At 37.1% G+C, this 23,171-nt stretch overlaps 2 protein-coding genes across 2 annotated transcripts; one reads left to right on the top strand and one right to left on the bottom strand.

Annotated features, from left to right (window-relative positions):
* Positions 1-5,720: 5,720 nt before the first annotated feature.
* LOC141640272 (uncharacterized) lies at positions 5,721-7,064 on the bottom strand. Its single transcript, XM_074449123.1, has one exon. The coding sequence runs from the start codon at positions 7,062-7,064 to the stop codon at positions 5,721-5,723; it is 1,344 nt and encodes a 447-aa protein (XP_074305224.1).
* A 2,958-nt stretch (positions 7,065-10,022) lies between these two features.
* Positions 10,023-14,054, top strand: LOC141640256 (L-ascorbate oxidase homolog). The gene is made up of 8 exons (XM_074449105.1): positions 10,023-10,417; positions 10,682-10,791; positions 11,402-11,672; positions 11,827-11,923; positions 12,152-12,497; positions 13,020-13,385; positions 13,471-13,549; positions 13,680-14,054. Exons 1-8 carry the CDS (start codon positions 10,268-10,270, stop codon positions 13,881-13,883), a joined length of 1,623 nt encoding a protein of 540 aa, XP_074305206.1. The 5' UTR covers positions 10,023-10,267; the 3' UTR covers positions 13,884-14,054.
* The last annotated feature ends 9,117 nt before the right edge of the window (positions 14,055-23,171 follow it).

Below are 23,171 nucleotides of genomic sequence, written 5' to 3'. Positions count from 1 at the left end.
CAAGTGATTCAAATTGGAGGTGGAATCTTATCCTAATAGTTTCCAACGCCACCGGAAACGCTTGATTTGCTCGAGTAACGAAGAAATGGCGGTTGTTTAAAGTTCAGTGCGCATTGTAGGAACTGTGCGACGCAGAAAAGTCGATCGACTGTTCCTCTTGGTTGATCGACTTATCTACAGTTTGGTCGAAATATGCTTTGTAATTTCGGCCCATTACTCCTCATATTATTTAAGAGAAACTTAGAAAACACATTAGGTTATCTTTCAAATTGCTTAAACTCTCTTTCACGTTGCTTTTCCTCAACTTTGGATATGAAATTGTAACCTTTCTCTTTTCATTTGGTAATTCGATTAACCTTTGTTCTTCAATTATTTCTTTTTCCTATTTGTTTTACTCTTCCTTGTTCTTGTTTATATCTTATGTTTAATTGTTTTTCAATTCTTTCATCATGCTTAATTTAATTATCGTTTTTATTGTTAATTTCGTTATTTCGATCAGGCGTAGCTAATTTCCTTTGCTAGGATTTAAGGGATCCATGGTTATATGATGGTAAGTAACTAGGATATTATATTTGGTGTAATTACCGTGTTTGAATTGTTAATCGTAACAATTAATCTTATTTAATTAGTTGAATGCATGAGACTAGTTATTTAATTTGGTAAACTCCGACCTTGATCGAGAGATTGGAGAGAGCGAGTCCTGCTACGAACAATAGAATACCCTAATAAGAGCGAAAGCATATTTGAAGCATTCTAGGGCGAATAGCAGACCGAAAGGACCTTTTCACTACTTTTCATACCGTATTTATGCTGATCTTTGACCCTTACCTTTACCATTGTTAGATCATGGTGAACCGACAGTCCTAGCAATTTCTCCTTATATTTTAGACTCTTTTATCTTTCCTTCATTGCTCATAGTTTAGTAATTCAAACAAAACAAACCCCCGAATTTGTTACTTAGACGGACTTAGATTTTGCTAATAGAATACAAATGTCTCCCTGTGGATACGATCCCGACTTCATTTACTGTATTAGTTTAGGCCATTTGGTTTATCTTTGATTATGTGTGAAATTTAGCCCGCCATCTACCTAGGTCAATTCGGGTTAGCTCTCGCGTACACCCATTCTACCCACCAACATAGTGCATGGTTTAACAACTCCTAGAGCTCTCGATCTTATAGGAGTGTTGAATAGATAAAAATTCATATAAGTTTGTCAAACAAGCATTTCGTCAAACACTTAATATGCACTAGTTGAAACCACGACAATTAATCCATTTTGATAGACTCAACAAGCATAGATTCACCCTTTATCATCCTCCCACTCCGCCATTAACCCTAACAAGGTTACTACTCACTAATCATAGCAAGAAGGATAAAAACAATAATAAACAAGGAATCAAAACAAAATATGATGAAATAGAACAAGTAAGAATAAAGGATTAAAGGGAGATAAGAAAGTTACCAACTTGGAAAGTAAAGATGAACATAAGTAAAGGAGGATCCTCGTATAAAGATGGAGACTATTCACTTAGCAGTCTTCAAATACATACCCAAGAGATCTAAAGATGTAAACTATTGAAGGTATAAATTGTAAGAACAATTATTGAAAGATTAAAGTGTTTTTTGTGGAAAGATTAAAGGCTGATCTACTCCTAATCAAATTGGGTGTTCTAATCTAAGGAGGCTTCCTAAGTAGTCTAATCAATCATTTTTTTCTGAATTATTACAAATAAGGTATTTACAGTTCATTCCTAGATTAGGGTAAACTAAGGGCTTAAATGAAATGACCCATTAAGAAAGTCCATTGTCGTGCTAGACTCGGAGCAGCTCGTGGACATTGGTCAGGAGAGGCTAACTCTGTCTGTTGACTATATCGAGTCGTTGTGTGACTAGCTCGAGCTGGAGCTTGACTCGCTCAAGTCCCTGGCTGGCTTGCTCGAGTCAGCCATGTCTTCTTTTCTTTTGGTCCTTGCTCGCTTGAGTTCCTGGCTCACTCGAGTCAGCCCCTATGCATTTACGCGGGATCTAAACTAGTTATATCATATTAATTCTATACCATAAAAACACGTATTTTGATTTTGTTACATAAGTGTAATTGCATTAATAATACGATATGATAGGAGAGAATATTCTGCACAATCTTTTTCATAATTTATTTTTCTGTCTTTTGGTATAATAAAAGTACTACAAGTTGATTATATTTTATTCATAATTAAATCATTAATTAAGGTTATTCTTTTGGTAAATGTAATAGTTTGATAATACTGTCCCCTATTTGCCATTTTCTTCCTTATTTCCTTTTACGGATTATTCAGGTTTTCTTCCTTATTTCCTTTTTTGGGTTGATTTGTGTGGTGCAAATTCAATAGCATGTGGGGTAGTGTGTTTACGTGGTTCAAATTCAATTTCTTATTTCTTGTGCAAAAGGGAAAGAGAAAGAAAATGGTGAATAGGAGGGAATACTATTTTTAATAATTAAGTTATATAATTAGATTCGGGTTACACGTCAATCTTATATGATTTGAAAACTATCAATTTTTTTTCTCTTTTATACGCTTATACCGCTTAAAGCATATTAGTAAGCTATAATATTTACTAAAGTTGGCCGGGATGAGTGTTAAGGCGTTGTCGGTAGGGGATACTCCTGGTCAAAAAAAAAAGTAAGCTATAATATTTAAAGTCTTTATACATTATTGTCCGAAAAACGGTGCATTTGCAAGGAATCAAATTCACATACTTGTCACTTATAAAGTAGTTATCAAGTTTCTTTTACTTATTTAAACAAATAAAAAACGATTTTATAGTATCTTTTTTTTTTGACAGCAACAAATAGCATAGCTTACAAAAGTGCTTCCTGAGCAAGATTATGAGTTATCCTATTCACTCCCCTAGGACAGAAACTAAGAGAGCAACAATGAAAATGAGACGCAATAGACTTAATATCATGGATAATGCAACTAATAGATGCAATTGTCTTCTCCGCTCCAGCAACCTGCATAACCAAGTTAAGACAATCGGTAACCAGTCTAACATGAAGGTACCCTTCGTCCAAGGCCCATTTAAGCGCCATGATAGCAGCATGTCCTTCGGCATGCAGGGCAGAAGAGGTAAACGAGCGAGCGTGAGCAGTATTCCTTAAGGCCCCATTATCATCCAACAAGCACCACCCCATGCCAGAACTTCTATCAGCCTTCCAAGCAAAGATCACACTTGACAAAGTCTGCGAGACATTTCCACACCCAGGCCCACCTACAATCCATTAGGGGAAGAAGTTTCTAATCCTCTTAGCTAATCCAAAATCAGGAGAGGAGTCCAACAAAGGCATTTGAAGTAGCCTAGCAACCTTACTGTGCACAACCTCATTCATACACTGAATGTCGTCAAGAATAGAATTGAGAGCACTCATAGGCTAAGGGCGACGGTTCTTGAAATCCATATCATTCCTACAACACTAAATTCTCCGGGGGTAGCGATAAGGGGAAAAAGGAGGGAGTTAGGATTTGGGCCGATCAAGAAATAAGAAACCCAGTTTATGACCCAAACCCTAACATTAATGTCCACCCTCCCCCCCCCCCCCCGTGATTCTAAGTCCTAAAGGACAGCCAAACCATAGAGCCTTAGCAAAGCTACAATCTCTGAAAAGGTGAGAAATAGATTCCACACAAGGAGATGAGCCATCACAAAGAGTACAGGTGGAGCGCCAATTCATTTTTCGTTTGAGGAATTCAGAACCCAGTGGAACAACATTAACCATAAATTTCCATAAAAACACCCTAAGTTTGTTAGAAATAGGCAACGTCCAGAGCTTTGATTTACAAAACGCCACAATTGTTGCAGACATTCTAGAGCGATCAGAAGTCGAAGTAGGTCCATTAGATAAGGCCATAGCAGCGACATAGTATCCCGACTTGACAGTGTAAACACCATGTTTAGAAAATTTCCAATAGAAGGAGTCATCCGAGGGTTGACACGGGATATAAGTTGCGAGGATTTTCTTAGTAACTTCCTCACCCGGATCGAAACCAAGAGAGGAGAGATCCCATCTCCTATGATTATCATAAAGGTCACTAACCAGGAGCGTGGAATCAATAGGAGCATCAATAAAATCCCCACAAAGATCATGAAGACTATAACCCTCTATCCATTTACTCTTCCAAGCATTAAGATGAGAAGAAGATCCAATAGTCCAAGCAATATTGTTGTAGATAAGGTCGGATCCCCAGACAAGGCTTTTTAGAGCCCATGACGACGCTTGGGGAGCCTTCCAACGATTCTGGAACAAAAAATCATCTTAAATACCAAGCTTGGGACCAATAACTTTACTAATAAGGCTTCCCGGAACAGTTAAGATTCTCCAAGCAGACTTGGCAAGAAGGGCTTGGTTAAAGCATCCAATATTGCGAAGTCTAAGACCCCCTTCTCCCACAGGCCTACGAAGTCTTTACTACACCAATGAATAGACCTATTAGTTCTAGTTCCACTCCACCAAAAATGCACCATCAAGGACTGAAGTTTTGATGTTACACTTACCGGTATGCGAAATACCGATAGAGAGAAAATAGATAGTGAAGAAAGAACAGAACGAATAAGAGTCAATTTACCAGCCGAAGAGAGAAGAATGTTATTCCAGGAGGAAAGTCTTCGCTTAGTCTTGTCAACAAGAAATTTAAATAGATCCCTTTTAGAAGACCCAATACTCGTTGGTAAGCCAAGATAGTTGCCAAGATCGTGCTTAGGCGCAAATTTAAACTCAGTTAAGCACTTCTTGACCGTCATAAGAGAACAATTTGGACTGAAAAGAATAGAGGACTTATCTTTGTTAAGGCATTGCCCAGATGCAGCACAATATTCATTGATAATGTTCATAAGAAAGTCCAAATCCTCATAGTCACCACGAACAAAGAAGAGTGAATCATCCGCAAACAATAAATAGGAGATTTCAGGGCCGTTCTTGCATATTTTGATACCCTTGATGAGGTTGCCATCCTGGGCGTAGAGAATCATTTGAGAAAGGACTTCCGTGCAAAGCGCGAAAATATAAGGGGATAATGGATCCCCTTGCCTAATCCCACAACAAGGTTCAACTTTTTCCATAGGTGCACCATTCACCAGAATTTCGTAAGAAACTGATTCAATAGTACTCATAATAAGCTGAACCATAGATCCCGGCAAATTTAAGTAAGAGAGCACCCCTCTTATGAAGTTCCAGTTAAGTCTATCATAGGCGTTACTCATATCTGCCTTTAAGGCCATTATACCCTTCTTGCCATAACTCCTATGATTTATAACGTGAAGAATTTCTTGGGCAATGACAATGTTATCTGCAATACTTCTATTAGGGACAAAAGCACTTTGAAATGGACTAACAAGATCATACATGACCCTTTTTAATCTATTAGCAATACACTTTGTGACAACTTTCATGATAACATTGCAGAGGCTAATCAGCCGAAAATCCCTAACTCTCTCCGGGCAATCATTTTTCGGAATAAGAACAATAAAGGTTTTATTGAAATCCTTAAGCACAGTACCCGAATTTAGAATATCGAGGGCTCCTTTAATAACATCACTCTTAACTATAGACCAATACTTTTGGTAAAAAGCCGCCGGAATACCGTCAGGACCCGGTGATTTTAGAGGTCCCAATTGGAAAACAGCCTCACGTACTTCATTTTTCGAATATACACGACCCAACTTGGCTTTCTCCTCCATGCCCACTTAGCGCTTAAGATTATCAAATAAATAACCGTTCTTATTCAAGAAATCTTCAAAACACTCCGGCTCAGAATCGGAATTAAAGATAGTAGAAAAGTGTTTATGAAACAAACCACCAATCTCCTTCATATCAAAAGTCCATTCATTAGACTCCTTCTTAATACCCAAGATAAGATTAGCACCAGATCGTCCTTTAACCCAATTGAAAAAGTACTTAGTGCACGTGTCACCCTCACAATTCCATTTCAATTTGGTACGTTGGCGCCAATAAGTGCCAGCAGCAAGAGAGAATTCCATAAGCTTTTTGTGACATGATTCGTAATTAACAGTGTCACCACCACTCTCAATATCCAAAAGATATGACTCAAGATCCTGATCAAAAGCACTCCACTTTAGTCCCCATTCGTCTTTTTTGTTACAATCCCAAACTCTGAAAGCGTTATTTATACGACGTAATTTTGCCAAGAGAATATGAGAAGCATCACCCTTATCTTTTCTTCCCCAGCTTTCTTTAACCAGACCACTGCATTCGGCATGATCAAAGCACCAAGACTCTAGCCTATAAACTTTCTTCTTGGTATTGAGAACCATATTTGTGTCAAGGATTATAGGCGCGTGATCCGATATTTGAATAGGTAAGTGTTTGATAAAGGTATTTGGGAAAAGAGAAAGCCAATCATTGGAAGCAAAACCCTTATCAAGTCTTTCATAAATACGATGTGGATTCTCCCTGTTATTGCACCAAGTGAATTTAGGTCCCTTAAAAGGGATATCCATCAAACAATGTAAATTCTTCCAGTATGAGAATAAATTTGCGCCTCTAATCAATTTATCACTGCCTCCTAACTTATCCGAGGAGAACTCAACTTGGTTGAAATCACCTATAAGCAAGAAGGGTTTGTCCAGGCAATTTAGATGAATGGTAAAATTATCCCATACAGCACCCCTCTTAGTATGATCAGGTTCACCATAAACACAGCACAAATACCACATGCTACCCTTACACTGATTAACCAAGAGGATAATAAGATTGCAACTGATAAAGACACATTCTAATTTACAACTACTTTTCCAGCCAACCCAGAGCCCCCCCTTTAAGCCGTCTGCATCACACCCAGCAGACTGAAGGAAACCCATAGGTCGCAGAAGAACATCAACGGATCGTACATCACACTTAGTTTCAGAAAGGAAGACGAAATCTAAATTATTATGAAGAGACCTACATATTGCTCTAATTTTCGGAATAGCAGGGGAAAGCGGATCCTTAAGGCCCCTACAATTCCAAGCCAAACCTTTCATGGAGAAAAGTGAGGTTAAGACCACCGCATTCGGGCCACCCAACAACATTGCCAAACCCCGACTTCACCCTACCAAGCACATCTCATACGGGAACCCAACAACCGTAAACAGATTCCAGCAGAACCACCATCTCCGAACCATCCAACCCAACCGAAGAATCCAAAACAAGACCACATGATCATAAAAGAACCACTATACCCAGACTCACCATTCCGAAAAGAACAAAAGAGGACCCGACGACCACCATGACAACCAGTGCATAAGCCAAAAGCCAAGAGCAACCACAGATACCAAATCTGCCAAACAACCATGTCTCGAAGACTCGAAAACTCAACAGACACCACAGGGCCACCCGAATTACCAAGGGACACCTCCCAGGACCACCGCCAAACAAGTTAACAGACCAAACAAAGGGACAACACTGGCCGACACAAGGGAAACAGGAAGAGGGAACGACAGGTGGGGGAAATGGGGGGATCACCATATCGGACCCAAAAGACAGTCACCTAGGAGAATAACAACTCCAACGGATGATTTAAACTAATCGACACAAACAAACAAGGTCATAGACATGAAAAACAATCCAAGGGTGGGGGAAATGGGGGGGGGGGATCACTCCTGGATTGAGAGCGAAAGAACGGCGGTGACAGGACAAGGTACCGGAGGGACGGAACTAACCACACACAATTCTTATAAAAAGAACGTGACTATATCACCATTTGAAGAAAACCAACGTCGTCAAATGTCCACATGTAATCTTTAATAACAAAAAAGCAAGAACTCTTATTCAACTAGTTTTATGCCCGTGCACAAAATGCACGGGCTGCTTTTGAGAACACAAAATATGTTATTTATATGTATATTATTAGACGCCATATTTTAAACTAATACTAACTAATTTAAATTTATTTGGATAGCAAGAGAAACCATAGACCAACTAAAAAATTGGATAGCTCATCCCCATAAATGTACAGAAGTTTATAGAAAAAATGGGGTGATATATTGTTAATAAGACACTATTAATAAGACGTGTTATAACAAATTAACAATATGGTTGAACAATATCCAATTTTCCGATTCGATTCAAAGTCATATTAAAAAAATGGATATTTGTTCCAGAAAAGAATTTCAAGTGGAATATCCATCTGTGCTTCAGATATCGGATTAGAAACACATCCATTTCCAAAATTGTAGATATCCAACTTCAACGAATAAAACGGGTCAAGTATTACCCCACTTAGCAAGATAGGACAACTATTTTGCTATATTAGATATTTTTGATCGATATGTTATGTGAGATTTACCGGTTAAAGATTACTAAAGAACAATATATATACTTCATTTGTACCAATTCGATCATTTGTTTGCCTTTTTAATTCTTTATAAGAGTTATTTTAATCAGAGGCAAACAAATAGAACAAAGGGAACATCTACATTCAAATAGTACAAAATAAAGAAAATATATTAATAGTGATAAAACTCTTTTACGGAACTCGGCTTTTTTTTTTTGTGCGATTTGACATCACTCATTCAAATGCCAAATAAAAAACATGATAACTAAAGGTGTAAGTATTGGAATGTATCCTCAGAGCTATTTAAAAACCCTTTTATAAAATGTCTAATATTTCAATTTGTTAGGGGAGGAGATCTTATTTAATTTAAAAACCCATTAATGTGAGCAAAATAAACCTAACTCTCTGCCTCAAACTCTATCTATACTTTTACAGTTTTACTCTCCAGATTTATATGGAGCAAATTAACTTATTATTATATTAGAGTAGGTCTCCTGAGAGACGGTCTCTTAATAAGCTTTATGGAGAGATCATTGTACAATTTTAAGAAAAAGTGGTACTAAAGGTAATAAAATAGGTACAAATTATGATTAATGATAAAATGGGTAAATTTATTATGTAAATAGGTACGAAATTACAATGCCACAATCAACAATAAAAAGGGTACGAAATACAAATAAAAGGGTACGAAAGATTGGTCTCTCAATAATTTAGTAAGAGACCGTCTCTCCCAAGTTCTAGTGATTATATTAACCCTAACTCTCCGCCTCACTTCGTTACTACTCGAGCTCTCTCACTCTAAATTTGATCTTATGATCTCATCACTATCATAAAACCACCAAAATCATTTCCCTCACCCACACACTACATAAATTTGGAGTATTATCTAATTATCTTTATGTTTTTCTTATTTCATCCATATTCGATCTTTAAATATATGTTTGCATGTCTCCTTTGAAGGATAATTTATGGTAAAGTTGATTTTTTTGCTTATAAGGTTAATTTTTATTCTTCAAATTTATTTTTCAATTATTAACCGTACGTGTAAATCTGATGTTCATCATTTTCAACTTTTTATTATATTTTTTGTTTCATTTAATCAAAATCTTCTAATTTTATTGTGGATTTTTCTTGTTTAACTTAGATAATACTCCTTGTGTATTTTTATCAGCCTACTTTTAATTTTGTAGAATTATGTCTTTAATTTTTATATCTTTTAATTTCGTGAATTTATATATCTATGTAATTTTTTTCACACTTTGTAATTTATCTGATGATATTTTTTAAAATATTACATGTGTATTATTATGAAAATAGCAACTATTTCAGCAAATGTGGAGATAGAGTAATTAATTCCTCAAAATTTTGTAAGGACCCACCACTCCTGAATATAAGGAACCAATAGAAATCCAAAGAAAAACCTAGCTTTTATATTAGGTAAATTTGTTAAATAAGAGCCATTCATTCAAAAAACCAGAGACTTAAAAATCATTGTCTTGAAGTATCTTAAGCATAAACAACCACGTACAACAATTTTTGAAAGCTAAATCTCTCGGATCCCCTACCCAAGTTTATAAAAGACATTTTCTTCAAAAAAGAAAAATATACTTTGTGAAAGACAGTCATTCAGGGGAAAAAAAAAGGAAGGGAAGGGGGGGGGGGGGGGGTCGTTGAAATTATGAACACAAAACCGCGTAGATAAAGAATAAAGAACTAACAAAAAAATGATTAATAAAAAACCGTCAAAGGTAAAAGGTCCCACAAAATTCCTGCATTAGCGGAAGCGCGGTGTAGTGTAAACCCAGTAAAGGGTGTAGGCTGTAGGGTGTAGCACACTTGATTGTTGCAGTATTTAACTAATCTTCCATCACTCTTGTTTCTTTGCATTCATTATCCCACTTGTTTCTCCATTTTCCATATATTTCTATTCTTATTTTGTTAATCTTTGTTATTGGAGAAATGGTAACGGAGAATATAAGTTTTATACATTGCATTGTTGGGCTTGTCACAATATTGAGCGTTTCGTTCGCCAAAGCAGACAACCCTTACAGATTTTTCACTTGGACCGTCACTTACGGCACTATTTCTCCTCTTGGTGTTCCCCAACAGGTTCGTATACACTTTCCCACTCTCGAGTTTCCAATGGTAATACTTTTACTTGTATGTTCCCAGTAATGCTAGATATTAATGTTATTAGAACCATCGACTGTGGTATACTCATTAATCATGTCACTAGTTTGCGGTTTCGGATATTTGTCACGCCCAAAGGCGATATTTGTTTCTTAGGGTGCATTGTCGTTTTGACATACGGGGTACTCCGTATTATTTTGGATCTGTGAATCTTATATTTGTGGATTTCAATGGAATGGGCAGGGAATATTAATCAATGGACAATTTCCTGGTCCTACACTCGACTGTGTTACAAATGACAACATTGTGCTCAATGTCATCAATAACTTGGATGACCCCTTCCTTCTCACTTGGTATGCTCTTTCTGTTCCTTCTCTCACTTGCCAATATCCGTAGTAAATTATCTGGTTTATCATCATCTTTTGTTGATTTGTTCATTAGTAAAATGCAAATAAAATGAGGGAAGGGATTTAATGCTAGTAGTAAACAATAGGGGTTGTAGTTTGAATCTCCCTATCCCGTGTAGTTGTACTGAATGTGTCTGATTCGACACTCAAAAAAAAACCCACCCGGTATGTCATCTTAAGCAGCTAACCAAAGATTTTGTTACTATTTTGATTTTTGAAGGATTTGTAACATTATAGCAATCACCTACTGTACAAAGGTTGTTTATTGACATATGTCGCGCTACTGAAACTCTCACGCTACATAGCGTTTGCTGTTGTGCCATATACACTATGCGCTCCTGAATAGTAACCCTAGTGCCTAGGCACTACCGAGGTGCTATTTCTTAAACTAAAACAAAAGGATTAACAGTTTGATTGTAGCCAGTATTATCCTAACGACTCGTTCCATAGTCGTAATTTGATGTCAATCACTATCACTGGAAAATCATAAGGAGAGCAGTCGGGGATAGTTAAATGCTAATGAGCTTCTTGTCTTGTAAACAAATTCAAACGACAGGAATGGAATTAAGCAAAGGAAAAATTCATGGCAAGATGGAGTGTTGGGGACTAATTGCCCAATCCCTCCAAATTCAAACTACACATACAACTTCCAGACAAAAGATCAGATTGGCTCCTACACATACTTCCCTTCAACCTCGATGCACCGACTAGCTGGTGGCTTTGGAGCCCTTAATGTCTACTCAAGGCCTAGGATCCCCGTTCCTTATGCTGACCCTGCTGCTGACTTCTCTCTGCTTATTGGTGATTGGTACAAGACTAGCCATATGGTTAGTCATTTTTTCACTAAATGAAATACGTACATGGTTTTTCTTTTTTACTAGCTAACGTTTACATTAATAGTTTTGCTTAAATTAATGGTTGAATTACGTGAATATTATTCTTCACAAGTTTTGACACTGTGACGTTCACTCTATTGTGCAGACCTTACAGCAAACTCTGGACGCAGGGAAGGCTCTTCCATTCCCTGATGGCTTGCTTATAAATGGCCAGACTCGCACCTCGTTCACTGCTGACCAAGGTCATTCTCAATTCTCATTATCAAAATTCAGTTTACACGTTCACATTATAGCTTGCTTATATTGCATTGCACTTTTTTTCCAGTGTAAATAAAGTTACAAGCATAAGTTTGATTCCAACGATTTTGAATCCATGTCCTGAGTACCATTTCTCAATAATTTAACCAACTAAACTAGCTGATAGCTGCTCATTTGTACATTTGAACATAGCCGGCCTTTCCACTTTTCAGGTAAAACATACAAGTTCAGGGTTTCAAATGTTGGGTTGTCCACTACATTTAATTTCAGGATCCAGGGTCACAAGTTGAAGGTGGTTGAAATAGAAGGGTCTAATGTTCTTCAGAACGTATATGATTCAGTCGATGTGCATGTGGGTCAGTCTCTTTCTATCCTTGTGACCTTAGACCAAGCTCCTAAGGACTACTACATTGTCGCTACTACAAGGTTCTCTCAAATAGTTCACACCGCAACTGCAGTACTCCACTACTCCAACTCTCGTATGCAGGTCTCTGGACCTTTGCCTGTTCCCCCTTCTGGCCAATATCATTGGTCTATGCAGCAAGCCAGAACCTTCAGGTAAGGAGTTAAAACCAATTCACTTAACAATTGTAAGGATACCGTATGAGGTTCATGCTTAGGTATATGCTAACTTGCTTGATTTTTTCAATTTTTTTCCCCACGTACCCATGTCGCACTGCACACATGGACATGGGCGCATACACGTATTGGTCCGAAAACATTAATTCGAGTCCAACACCTGGACTAGTAGTACCCTATCGATGTTTATATTTATGTCATTGAAACCGGTATTTTCTTGCGTATTTTCCTTTGGCAAAACTAAGAAAGAGAGATGTGCCTAGGCAGCATGCAAGCAAACTATAAAACTTAAATTTAATGAAATAACAAAGAAAATTCCTGGTATAGGAACCACAAGGACAGTTGTTGATGAGGAAAGGTTTTGAAACCTGATGATGAGCATCACTACTCAATGACTTACCAGCTAAATTAGCTGAAATCTGCAAATTATGTGTATCTTCTGTAAAAATTGCCAAAAATGATTGATGTGTGATTAACGTTTTGGATGACGGGTTCATACAGGTGGAATCTAACATCAAATGCAGCCAGGCCTAACCCTCAGGGATCCTACCACTATGGCCTTATCCCAATTGCAAAGACCTTTGTGTTAGCCAACTCGGCACCTTTAATCAATGGGAAGCAACGTTTTGCAATCAACCGTGTGTCCTATATCCACCCTAGCACCCCTCTGAAGCTAGCTGATTACTTCAACATTACAGGAGTTTTCAGTGTGGATTCCATCCAAAGCAACCCTTCAGATGGGGCAGCGTACCTTGGCACGTCTGTTTTGGGTGCTTCTCTCCATAATTTCATCGAGGTTGTGTTCCAAAATGATGAGAAGACATTGCAGTCTTGGCATCTTGATGGTTACGATTTCTGGGTTGTTGGGTAGGTTCTGTAACTGTCGTATGCATCTAATATCCATTGTTGAATCCAGATATCTTCTTACATGGTGAAACTAATGATTTTGCAGTTTCGGTTCTGGTAAATGGATACCAAAGAGGCGGAAGAATTACAATCTGAAAGATGCTCTTACCAGACACACTACTCAGGTAATTTACCTCCCACTGAATTTGACATTGAAATAAAAACCGTTTTTCTGCACTAAGCGTTAATAAATTCAGATCGGAGACTAATCTAGCAAGTTTACAATTCCTTTGTGTTATATGGTGAACTTGACAGGTTTACCCAAAGTCGTGGACCGCAATATTAGTGTCCTTAGATAACCAAGGAATGTGGAACTTGAGGTCGGCGATGTGGGGCCGCCAGTATCTCGGACAACAGCTGTATCTCAGGGTGTGGAACTCCGAAAAGAGCCTTTCTAATGAATATGACCCTCCTACTGATATGCTCCTCTGTGGAAAAGCTATCGGATTACATACATAAACACTCTAAGTTACCATAATTTCGATAGAAATATTAGTGGCAGAACAAAATGTCTAGAAAAGCTTCAGATTTGTGTGTATTATAGTTGTATATTTACTTTGTTGAATCAATTCTGCATGGGAAATTCCTTGCATGATTAGGTGTTGATTTTCGCAGTACGCATTTTACTCATTGCAGTACGCTTTTGACTAATTTATCCTTCCCATTTCCCCTCCCTCATTTTCACTCTTGAGAGATGTACTACATTGCTTTAAAAAAGGAAAAAAAATGTCGTACTACCAACCACCACCCTCACCCCTTCCCTGACTTCCCAGTTCCCACCACCACAGCCACATCGCTGCTCGCTGACCAGCGCGCCGTGCCGGCCATAAACCGCCTCACCGGCCCTTCAATACACCTACCAACACAAGATTCGTCCCACCACACCCGTCCACATACCATATCCCCTCTAAAAACCGTCCCCTTAGCTTCTTAGTTCTTACTCAGGCCACCGCGCCCCACCGTACTCTGGTCGACGGGCGTGCCGACTCTTCAACCACCCACACGGCCATCCGACTTTACAACCGTGCCGCCTCCTGACCACCAACCAACCACTATACCAAATATTAATAAGCCCTAAAACAAATTATAAGACTAATTAATTGGAAAAAAAAATGAAGGAAAAGACTATGTTGTTCAATAATTTACAATTGACAAAATAAAATGTTGATTATAGTTGTGATAATTGACAAGTTTTGATTGATTCGTATTGTTGATTTGCTCAGAATGAAGAAAGGCAGGCATGTTTAGAATTTTTTTTGGAAGAAGGGTATGCAAATGGAAAGTATTGAGTAAAAAGTATTGTAATGAGTAAAATGCGTACTGCGAAAATAAATTACGTTAATTAATTTGTTATAGTTAGAATCAAGATTAAGAGAGTTGTTCCTGAAGTTTATCTGATTGTGCTGGCCAAATGATTTCAGCACCAAATTAAATCAAAGAGAGCATTTATTTTATTCTTTATTTTTTTGAACTTTTTTATTAGTGGCAAGTCGTAAGCTACATCACCAATACGGACTGTCACACTGTCATGGCCGCTAGCAGTTTAGGCCCATTAAAAATTTGCCCTTGATTCTTTTCGCACCAAAAAAAAAAAAATTGCCTTTGAATCTTTGATATAACCATTGCCCCCCTAACCCCTGATCTCGGCCACTACTATCACCAAAATGTATCATAAAAACAAATGTAAACAACTAGAGGAACGTAACGAGAGTAGTAGCATACTGTATACGATGTGAGGCTGTCAGCTGTTAAAATGTAACGTAAGTTGTAGTTTAAGCTGTAGCACGGAACATATGATGTTGAATAGATGAGCAGAGGTACAAGTTAAGCGGGAGCATGTGAGAGTTAATGAATTCTGTTGTTTCCTAATTCCTACGATATCAATTTCCGTTTGTGTGATGGCCTCCCTGCTTAACTGCTGCTGATGCCAATAATCCTGCTCTCCATTCCCCAATATTTACCCTCCAATCCACCAAGTTGACTTTTTTTTATTTTATTACTAGTTTTGTATCCCGTGAAAATCACGGAATTTTTAAAAGGCCTTTTTTATGTTTATATTTTTACTATTATGATTCTTTTACGTGGTTTTAATAAAATATTTAATCATGAATTGATTAAATGATAAATATGTAGGTTTTATATCTTCAACTTAAGGGGGCTCATAAATGGAAGTACATGATACATATACCTCGGTCCTATGAAAAAAAAAAAGAAAATGTACATAAATGACAAAAATATTGGACTTTGCGGAACTTGATAGGAATAAAAAAAGTGATCTTAAAAAGAAAGCATCTTACATACATAAACGACGAAAATATGACCGGTAAATTAATAGAGCAAACAATATATAAGAGATCAAAAGAATATAACCAATATTAACAAACAAATTACCTAGAAGTTTACGAACATGTAAATTGTTTTCTAAATCCGCATATTATCACAATTTCCACCTTAGTCCCTATAAATAATTCCTAATAAAACATTAATAAAACTCAATAATACAATAATAATGTCTTATACATTAAAAACTTTATACATACATACCTACCAATTGATTCAAAAGACATTATCATACCAATTGATTCAGAAACATACATACAAATTTACCATATCGTCTCAGTACATCAAATTACTGTACCAATTGATTCAAAACATAAAAAGAAAAATGTTTTATTTCAAAATAGTAGTGAAAGTATTCACCTGCTAACCAATTATATTTTTTCTTTCATATTCTAGTGTTTTCTTCAACTTTGGATGATTTTTTCTTTTCTCTTTAATTTTTCCTGTCATTCAAATCTTAATATTTTATAAACGGTATACAAACATATTTTGACACTCTGTTAATTGAAAAACAAAAAACTATATATTTAAATAAGCCCAATTCTTGAATGATCGAAATAATACATTTGATGAATACCTTCTTTTAAAGACGATTTAAAGCATTCCATGATTAAAATTTCCAACTTGAAACAATATTATCAAAACACAGGTAAAACAAATTAATTTAATAACATTAACATTTAAAGAAAACAAAATTCACACTTACCTTGTTTTTATCATAAGAATGAGAATAAAATGTGCTTTGAGTTATTCTTGTTTATGCTTGAAATTTATTACTATGTTTTGAAAACATAGAAGATAAAAAGATGACATTATATAGAAAAGAGTAGTTATGGAGGTCATTAAAATTGTGAAAGAGTGTTTTATGACTCTTTGATCATTTTCTTGGAAAGTTTGAAAGTCGGGTAAATGACTACTGATTTATTTTGATTTATGTGCATTTATTCTGTATTATTAAGTGAAAAAATTATTATTATACATTTTTTCTACAAAAAATTTATTACTATTCATTGAGTAATTGAATAAATAAGAATGCTAGGTGGCAAGAACATATAGCGTGACACGTGGTACTTCAAAAGAGGCTCAACATGTCTTTTTATGTTATTATATATAGATTAGCAAATAATAATAATAATAATAATAATAATAATAATAATAATAATAATAATAATAATAATAATAATAATAATAATAATAATAATAATAATAATAATAATAAGTTGTAATGATAATAATAATACGTAATACGTATGCATGTATATATATTTATATACTACCATCCTACTCTTATACTCCCTCCATTTTTCTATTTTCACCCCATTTTCCTTTTTTGGCAAATTATCTATTTTCACTTCAATTCTCTTCTTTCCTTATTTAGACTATCTTTTTTCATTCTTTAATCATTCTTTTCACTCCACTTACATCTCTTTTATTACTTTTTTATTCTTTAATCATTCTTTTCACCCCACTTACAACTCTTTTATTAAATTTTCATTCTTTAATAATTTTTCTTAATATGTGTAAAAAGAAATGAGGTAAACAAAAAAAATGGAGGGAGTATAATCTACCCTACCCTTATCCACTCACCTTATCCTAACACAATCTCATTTCATCCAACACATATTTCTTTTAAAAGAGAAAGGGAAAGAAAAGGAAGAGAATAAAGATCGTCTTTTACCCCTCCGCCTCGAGATCGTAAAGTAATAACTTCTTAAACTAGTTTATATTTATTTAATTTACACCGTTGACCTGCCTTGACCCCGACTCATCTTTGACCACCACTCCTACCACCGTTGACCACCCAAAAGACGGGTTTGACCGAGTATTTAGGGCTTGTTGGGCTATTTTGTGAAGCCGTCTTAAGACGAGTTTTGACCCACCTTTCATGACTGTCTTGTGATGACCTTGGGTGTGTTGTGTCGTGGGTTGAGTGGGGGTTGTAATGGTGGTAATTGGCGGTGGATTGGTTGGTGTTAGGTGATCGAAAATGGGTGTCAAAGGGGGTTACATGGGTTAGGTTAGCCGATTGTGTTTTGTTGGTTGTTGGTGGTGGTTGTCGTGGTTGCTGCTACTGTTGTTGTGTGGGTGTTGCTGGGTGGTGGCAGGAGGGGGAGCCGGTGGTGGTTGGTGTGGTGTGTCCTGATGTTAGGTTGTGCGGCCATAGTGCTGGCCGTGGGCGAGGGTGTTGGTCGTGGACCACCATGGCTGGTGGTGGTGGCCAACGGTGGCAGCGGAGGTGGTGGTTGTAAGGAGGGAGTTCGGGTGTGAGTACGATTCGGGATTTGAATATATTAAGACGGGTTCTTATTTAATTAATTAATTCGTATTTAATTTAATTAGATTAATTAGTAATTAAATATTTTTAATTATTGTATTTAGGTAACGGTTTTGTGGAAGATTATTATTATTCGGATTGCTTACGGAGTATGCTAAAAGGTAAGTTTATCCTACTCAGTTTCAATATTATGTCTAATTGTTAAATGAGTTATTTGTCATTCATTTGCATTGAATGAGTCGTTAATTGGCACGTTATACTGTATCTTGCATTTATTGTATTCTCTTGTATTCGGAGGACATGGTGAATTACTTGTTGTTATGGAGACGTAAGGCGGTTAAAAGACCGTCTTACGCTTGAGTCGCCTCTTAGAGCTTCCCACTCTAAGAGAGATCTGCACATTAATGACTTGAGTTTGGAGGGACTCGTGTATTTGAGACACGACGTCTGGCAAGGGACCCGGTTGGCTTCCGTGCCCGGTACGCATGGGCGTGTCCCGATACCTGTTTGTGAGTTGTGGTGTCGTGGGCTTGTCCCCGGCACCGGTGGTTGTGGGTACGTCTGGGCGTGTCCCGGTAACGGCGTGGTGGTTGTTTGATAGCGTGTCATTCATATCATAGTCATGTTGCATATTCACACACTTGTGTCGTATCCTACTTTATTTATTGAAAATGACGTTTGTGTGTCTGTGTAATTGTCACCTATTTTCGCGGTGGCCTGTGTAGATCCATATGATATTTCCGATCATATGGAGAACAGGTTGAGTACAGGTTTTGCTTGTTGACGTAATCGGAATTTGGGTCGCGCCTTGGACTCGGAGTCGAGTAGCATAGCATAGATGACATTGATGGTAAGCGACATATAATTTTTATAGTTCACATTTATTCATTTGTTTACGTTTATGTAATCACTAAACTAGTCATTTATATAAAAAGGTTTCTTAATTGTAATTCCGATTTAACTGCCTCGGAAAAGCGAGACGGTAACATCTCCCAATTACCTTGGCCGAGTAAGAAAGGGGTGTTACAGGTATGGTGGCATAACGAGAGGGAGCCTGGCGCCAACCTGCAGTCCCATAGGCACGGTTGTAATACCTCGGATATTTGAGCTGTTGGGTACTCTATCGAGTAGGACTTACTCTGTCGAGTAAGTCATTAACGCATTCTGGAGTACGTTCTGCTTTATAGTTACCCGATCGAGTAAGGGCAACTCGATCAAGTAGGCGGTACTGGATCGAGTACATTAGTTACTCGATCGAGTAAGTCGTGTTTTATGGTTTTCGGTCGGGTTTGATTGTAAAACGAGGAGAAGTATTTAAAGTTCATTCGACAGTTCTTTTACTTTTACTTTCTGATACCCGTCGTTGTGAGTACCAAAAATAAGATTTATAAAACCTATTAAAACTAACAGAAGCTAGTGGTAACAGGGTCGAACCACAGGGAGGCGAATGTAATTAATAGTTGTCTAATTCAGTCTAAGGTAACGAATGTGGGGGTTGAATTGGTTTTGTCTATAACTAAAGGCAATAAAAGACAATAAACTAAATAGACGGATAAAACAGATAATAAAAGGGTACTAGGATGGTCGGTTCACTATAGTTTCGGCGGCAGCATACTAAGTAGGTCTAAATCAAACACATGAGGCGGGAAAACAAGAGGTCCTCTCGGTCTACTCTTAACAGATAACATCTTTCGATCTCGCTATAAGTCCCTAATATCACTAATACTGACTTTCGCCCTGAAAAGTGACTGATAATCTAAACTTTACCTATCTTTCGATCTCAGCATAGTTTAGTCATTTTAATTGGTGGTCAATCAACTGTCCCTATCTTTCGATCTAATGGGTCAGTCACATCCTAAACATTCAACTAGTCGCGTGCACTCGATTCGTCGAATAAAGAATTAAAACAATTAAAACGAAGGTAAAACCTCACGTGGCCAGTCGATCGACTGAGGTAACCGGTCGATCGACTGACACGCGATTTCAGTCCATGTTAATTCTACGCCGCCTAATCTATAGTTCCCCTACATACTAGTACAAGCAATTTAGCTACTCATACTGAAATTAAAAGGCAACAATAAAATTGGCTAAATAAACTACAGAATTCATGATTAATACGGTAAAATAAACAATTAACATAAAATGGCAATTCGGCTTGGGAAACTGATCTAGCAATTCTATAACTATGAACGAAAGCAAAATAACTGAACAAAACCAGAAAGTACCGTGTGAATTGCGAAGGAAAAGAACAAAGTCGAATGCCAAAGTGAATTGTATTCAATACCGAAATAATCCTCGAACCCTAATTAATATTCTAAAAACTGATGAAACTGAATGTAAAACTTGATAATTTTCTGAATGAATGTATCTCTGAACTAGGTTACGTTATATAGAAAGTATACGTAACATAATTCCTAAACCTAATATCGCTTTGGGCTTTGGGAAACTCGTTCTATATCTTCACGTCTAAGTAGCGGCTTGGTCGATCGACTGAGGTAACCGGTCGATCGACTGCTCTTCAGTGTACAGTAGCTTCTGTAGTCGTGGGTTGGTCGATCGACTAAGGGGGCCAGTCGATCGACTGCTTTAGCTGGTAATCCGCTTTTAACTTCTCGTGGATTTGTCTTTTGGGCCTCGAAAAGCGCACCAAGCTCGTTCCTTAAGTAAATACTTCACGTCAAATGCAATGCAAGATACTCGGGGACGGATTTAGCTCGATTTCCGCTGAATTCTTCACATTTCTGCAATAATGTACAAAAATACAGAAGTAGACGGAAATAGGGAGAAATGTAGCATAAACTACACAAATGAGCTCTGAAATGCGTGTAAAATAGGGTGTAAAACATCATATAAATGACACGCATCAAACTTCCCCAAACCAAACCCTTGCTTGTCCCCAAGCAAGAACAAGACTCGATCTAATGACCTAATGGAACGAGTTCAATCTCAGAGCGAATTGCAAACTGTAGAGCCTAAACCATTTTAATGCAACAACCAACAATCAATTAGCAATGCGAATCATGCAACCGAGTTATGAAGTCGTTAAAAACTGCTGAACCGTCAACCATAGAGACTTATCAAATTGGACTCTTACGGGTCGCTCATATCACACATAAGCACAGGTGAATATATAAGAGGATAGAAAGAATTCATTTTGTAAAGACTCTCACCTAACTACGACCTATAAGAACATGCCTGCATTATAATATGAAAGTAATCTCTATGACCGTACATATGCATTCCAACCAATCAAATGACCATGACACATGCCGAGGTAAATATGGATATGTGAGGTATGGGTAGGAAAGGCAAAACATTTATGGGAATGTGGGGGTACAGGTGATCAAGCTAGTACCGTAACAGAACCATATGACAATATCCACTTCTTGCTCAAACTTCAATTAACACGGTGCTATAGCAAGCACAAAACTCACAATCTCTGAAATAATTAATCAATGAACTCCCCATAAGATATAAATGCAACATGGGAGCAAAAATCGCCAAATAATAAAGACTGAATCATGCGAATTGATTTCTTCTTTTCTTCGGACCGCAGTCGATCGACCAGAACGGGCAGTCGATCGACCGCTTTGAACAGTGCATAACTCTTTTTTTTTCTTTCTTCTTTTTTCGAATCATATTTTTCTTTCTTTTTTTTCTTTTTTCAATTCTTTTTTTTTTCTTCCCTTCTTCATTCTTTTTATCCAACTAAATCTCAATAAGAGTATATGCCACCAAAATCGAGGTAACAATCCCAAGAACATAGACTACTAGCTTGACAAGGGCAGGCTAAGTGTAGAATGTAGTAATGGGACAAAAAGGCTGTTTTTGGCAGTGTGAAGCTTATGGGCAAAACGAATAAAGGGAAACCTCTACCACATGTGTCAACAAACCACAAACCGAATGCATACAGGTATTAAGAAGATTAAGTTCATATTTATGCACATTTATGTAACATGTCTCATAAGGAGTAACTACTCACAATCCTAGATAAACTGGTCATAGATGTCACCAGTTATAGGCTCTAAACCTCAGAAAATATAAGTAGTTTGCCAAAAATCAAAATCAAGTCTCAAGCCCAGCAAGTAAATTAACGAAAACTCGTAGATTATGCATTTGATTCTACTAATAACATGTCAATTAGAAAGGTTTAGGCATAAACAGATGCAAATGCAATGTCATCATTGAAATACTACCGTTCCGACTCGACCTATATGCTAAAATAAACGTGCAATTTTTTTGAAATTTTTGAAATTTTTCAATTTTTTTTGGTATTTTGTATATATGAGAAATGAGATAAACAATGCAAAACAGAAATGTAAACGTGAATGCAAGCAAATGATATGCGACGCAAAACCCTTCCCCAAACCAAATCACACAATGTTCCCATTGTGCAAAATCATATAATGAAACAAAAGAGAAACGGGAATTTGCGTGAAAATAAATAAAAACGACATGAAGTGGAACTTGGGAACTCACAAGACTTTAAGCGCAGAAAAAGGAAACCTCCCCAAACCAGCGTGAGCTAGGAGGTTTCAGTAGCTAGCAGTGCTACCAATAAGTACCTGAAAGACAAACAAATACCACGCATAAAACCGAGAAAGCAATTTTGAAGCGATATTATGTGCATAATTGAGAAGAATAGAAGAAATAAATAATATGACGAAAGATAAAGTGGAGTAGAAAACTCCCTCAATTCCGCAAACGACCAAACACAGCAGGGGAGAGGTCGGGAAAAGGTACAGCAGTGCTGATGCGACCATAATTGGCGCATATTTAGCCCCCGAATTACCATTGTTTCTATGCTTTTTAGTGCCTATTTGGGTCATTTCTTATCTTTAGTTCTTTGTTTTGCATATTCTTTGAGATTTTGATCCCTTGGTAGGAAAGGAGTAAGAATCTTGCATTTTCATGGCAAAACAAGGCTAAATTGATCATATTCAATGACCAAGCATCAAGGAGAGACAAGACTAGAAGGCCTTTGTACATAGCATAGTAGAAGAGCATTGTTGAGAAAAGGATCCTTGAGTCCCCAAGGAAATCCCCAAGGAATTCATGAAGAAAAGGGAAGAAAAAGAAGAAGGAAAGTTGCTGAACTACAATCCGAACGGATTGTAGAGAATCCGTCCGTC

Source organism: Silene latifolia, unplaced genomic scaffold (assembly GCF_048544455.1).
Source record: "Silene latifolia isolate original U9 population unplaced genomic scaffold, ASM4854445v1 scaffold_75, whole genome shotgun sequence".
NCBI lineage: Eukaryota > Viridiplantae > Streptophyta > Magnoliopsida > Caryophyllales > Caryophyllaceae > Silene > Silene latifolia.
The sequence above is the reverse complement of the archived record's forward strand: the minus strand, read 5'-3'. Positions and strand labels throughout refer to the sequence as shown.

Coding starts and splice junctions, on each gene's coding strand:
- LOC141640272 (XM_074449123.1), bottom strand. CDS start 7,064: ATGTTGTTGGGTGGCCCGAATGCGGTGGTCTTAACCTCACTTTTCTCC.
- LOC141640256 (XM_074449105.1), top strand. CDS start 10,268: ATGGTAACGGAGAATATAAGTTTTATACATTGCATTGTTGGGCTTGTC. Junction 11,924..12,151: donor CTCGTTCACTGCTGACCAAG/GTCATTCTCAAT, acceptor TCCACTTTTCAG/GTAAAACATACAAGTTCAGG. Junction 13,386..13,470: donor TACGATTTCTGGGTTGTTGG/GTAGGTTCTGTA, acceptor ATGATTTTGCAG/TTTCGGTTCTGGTAAATGGA.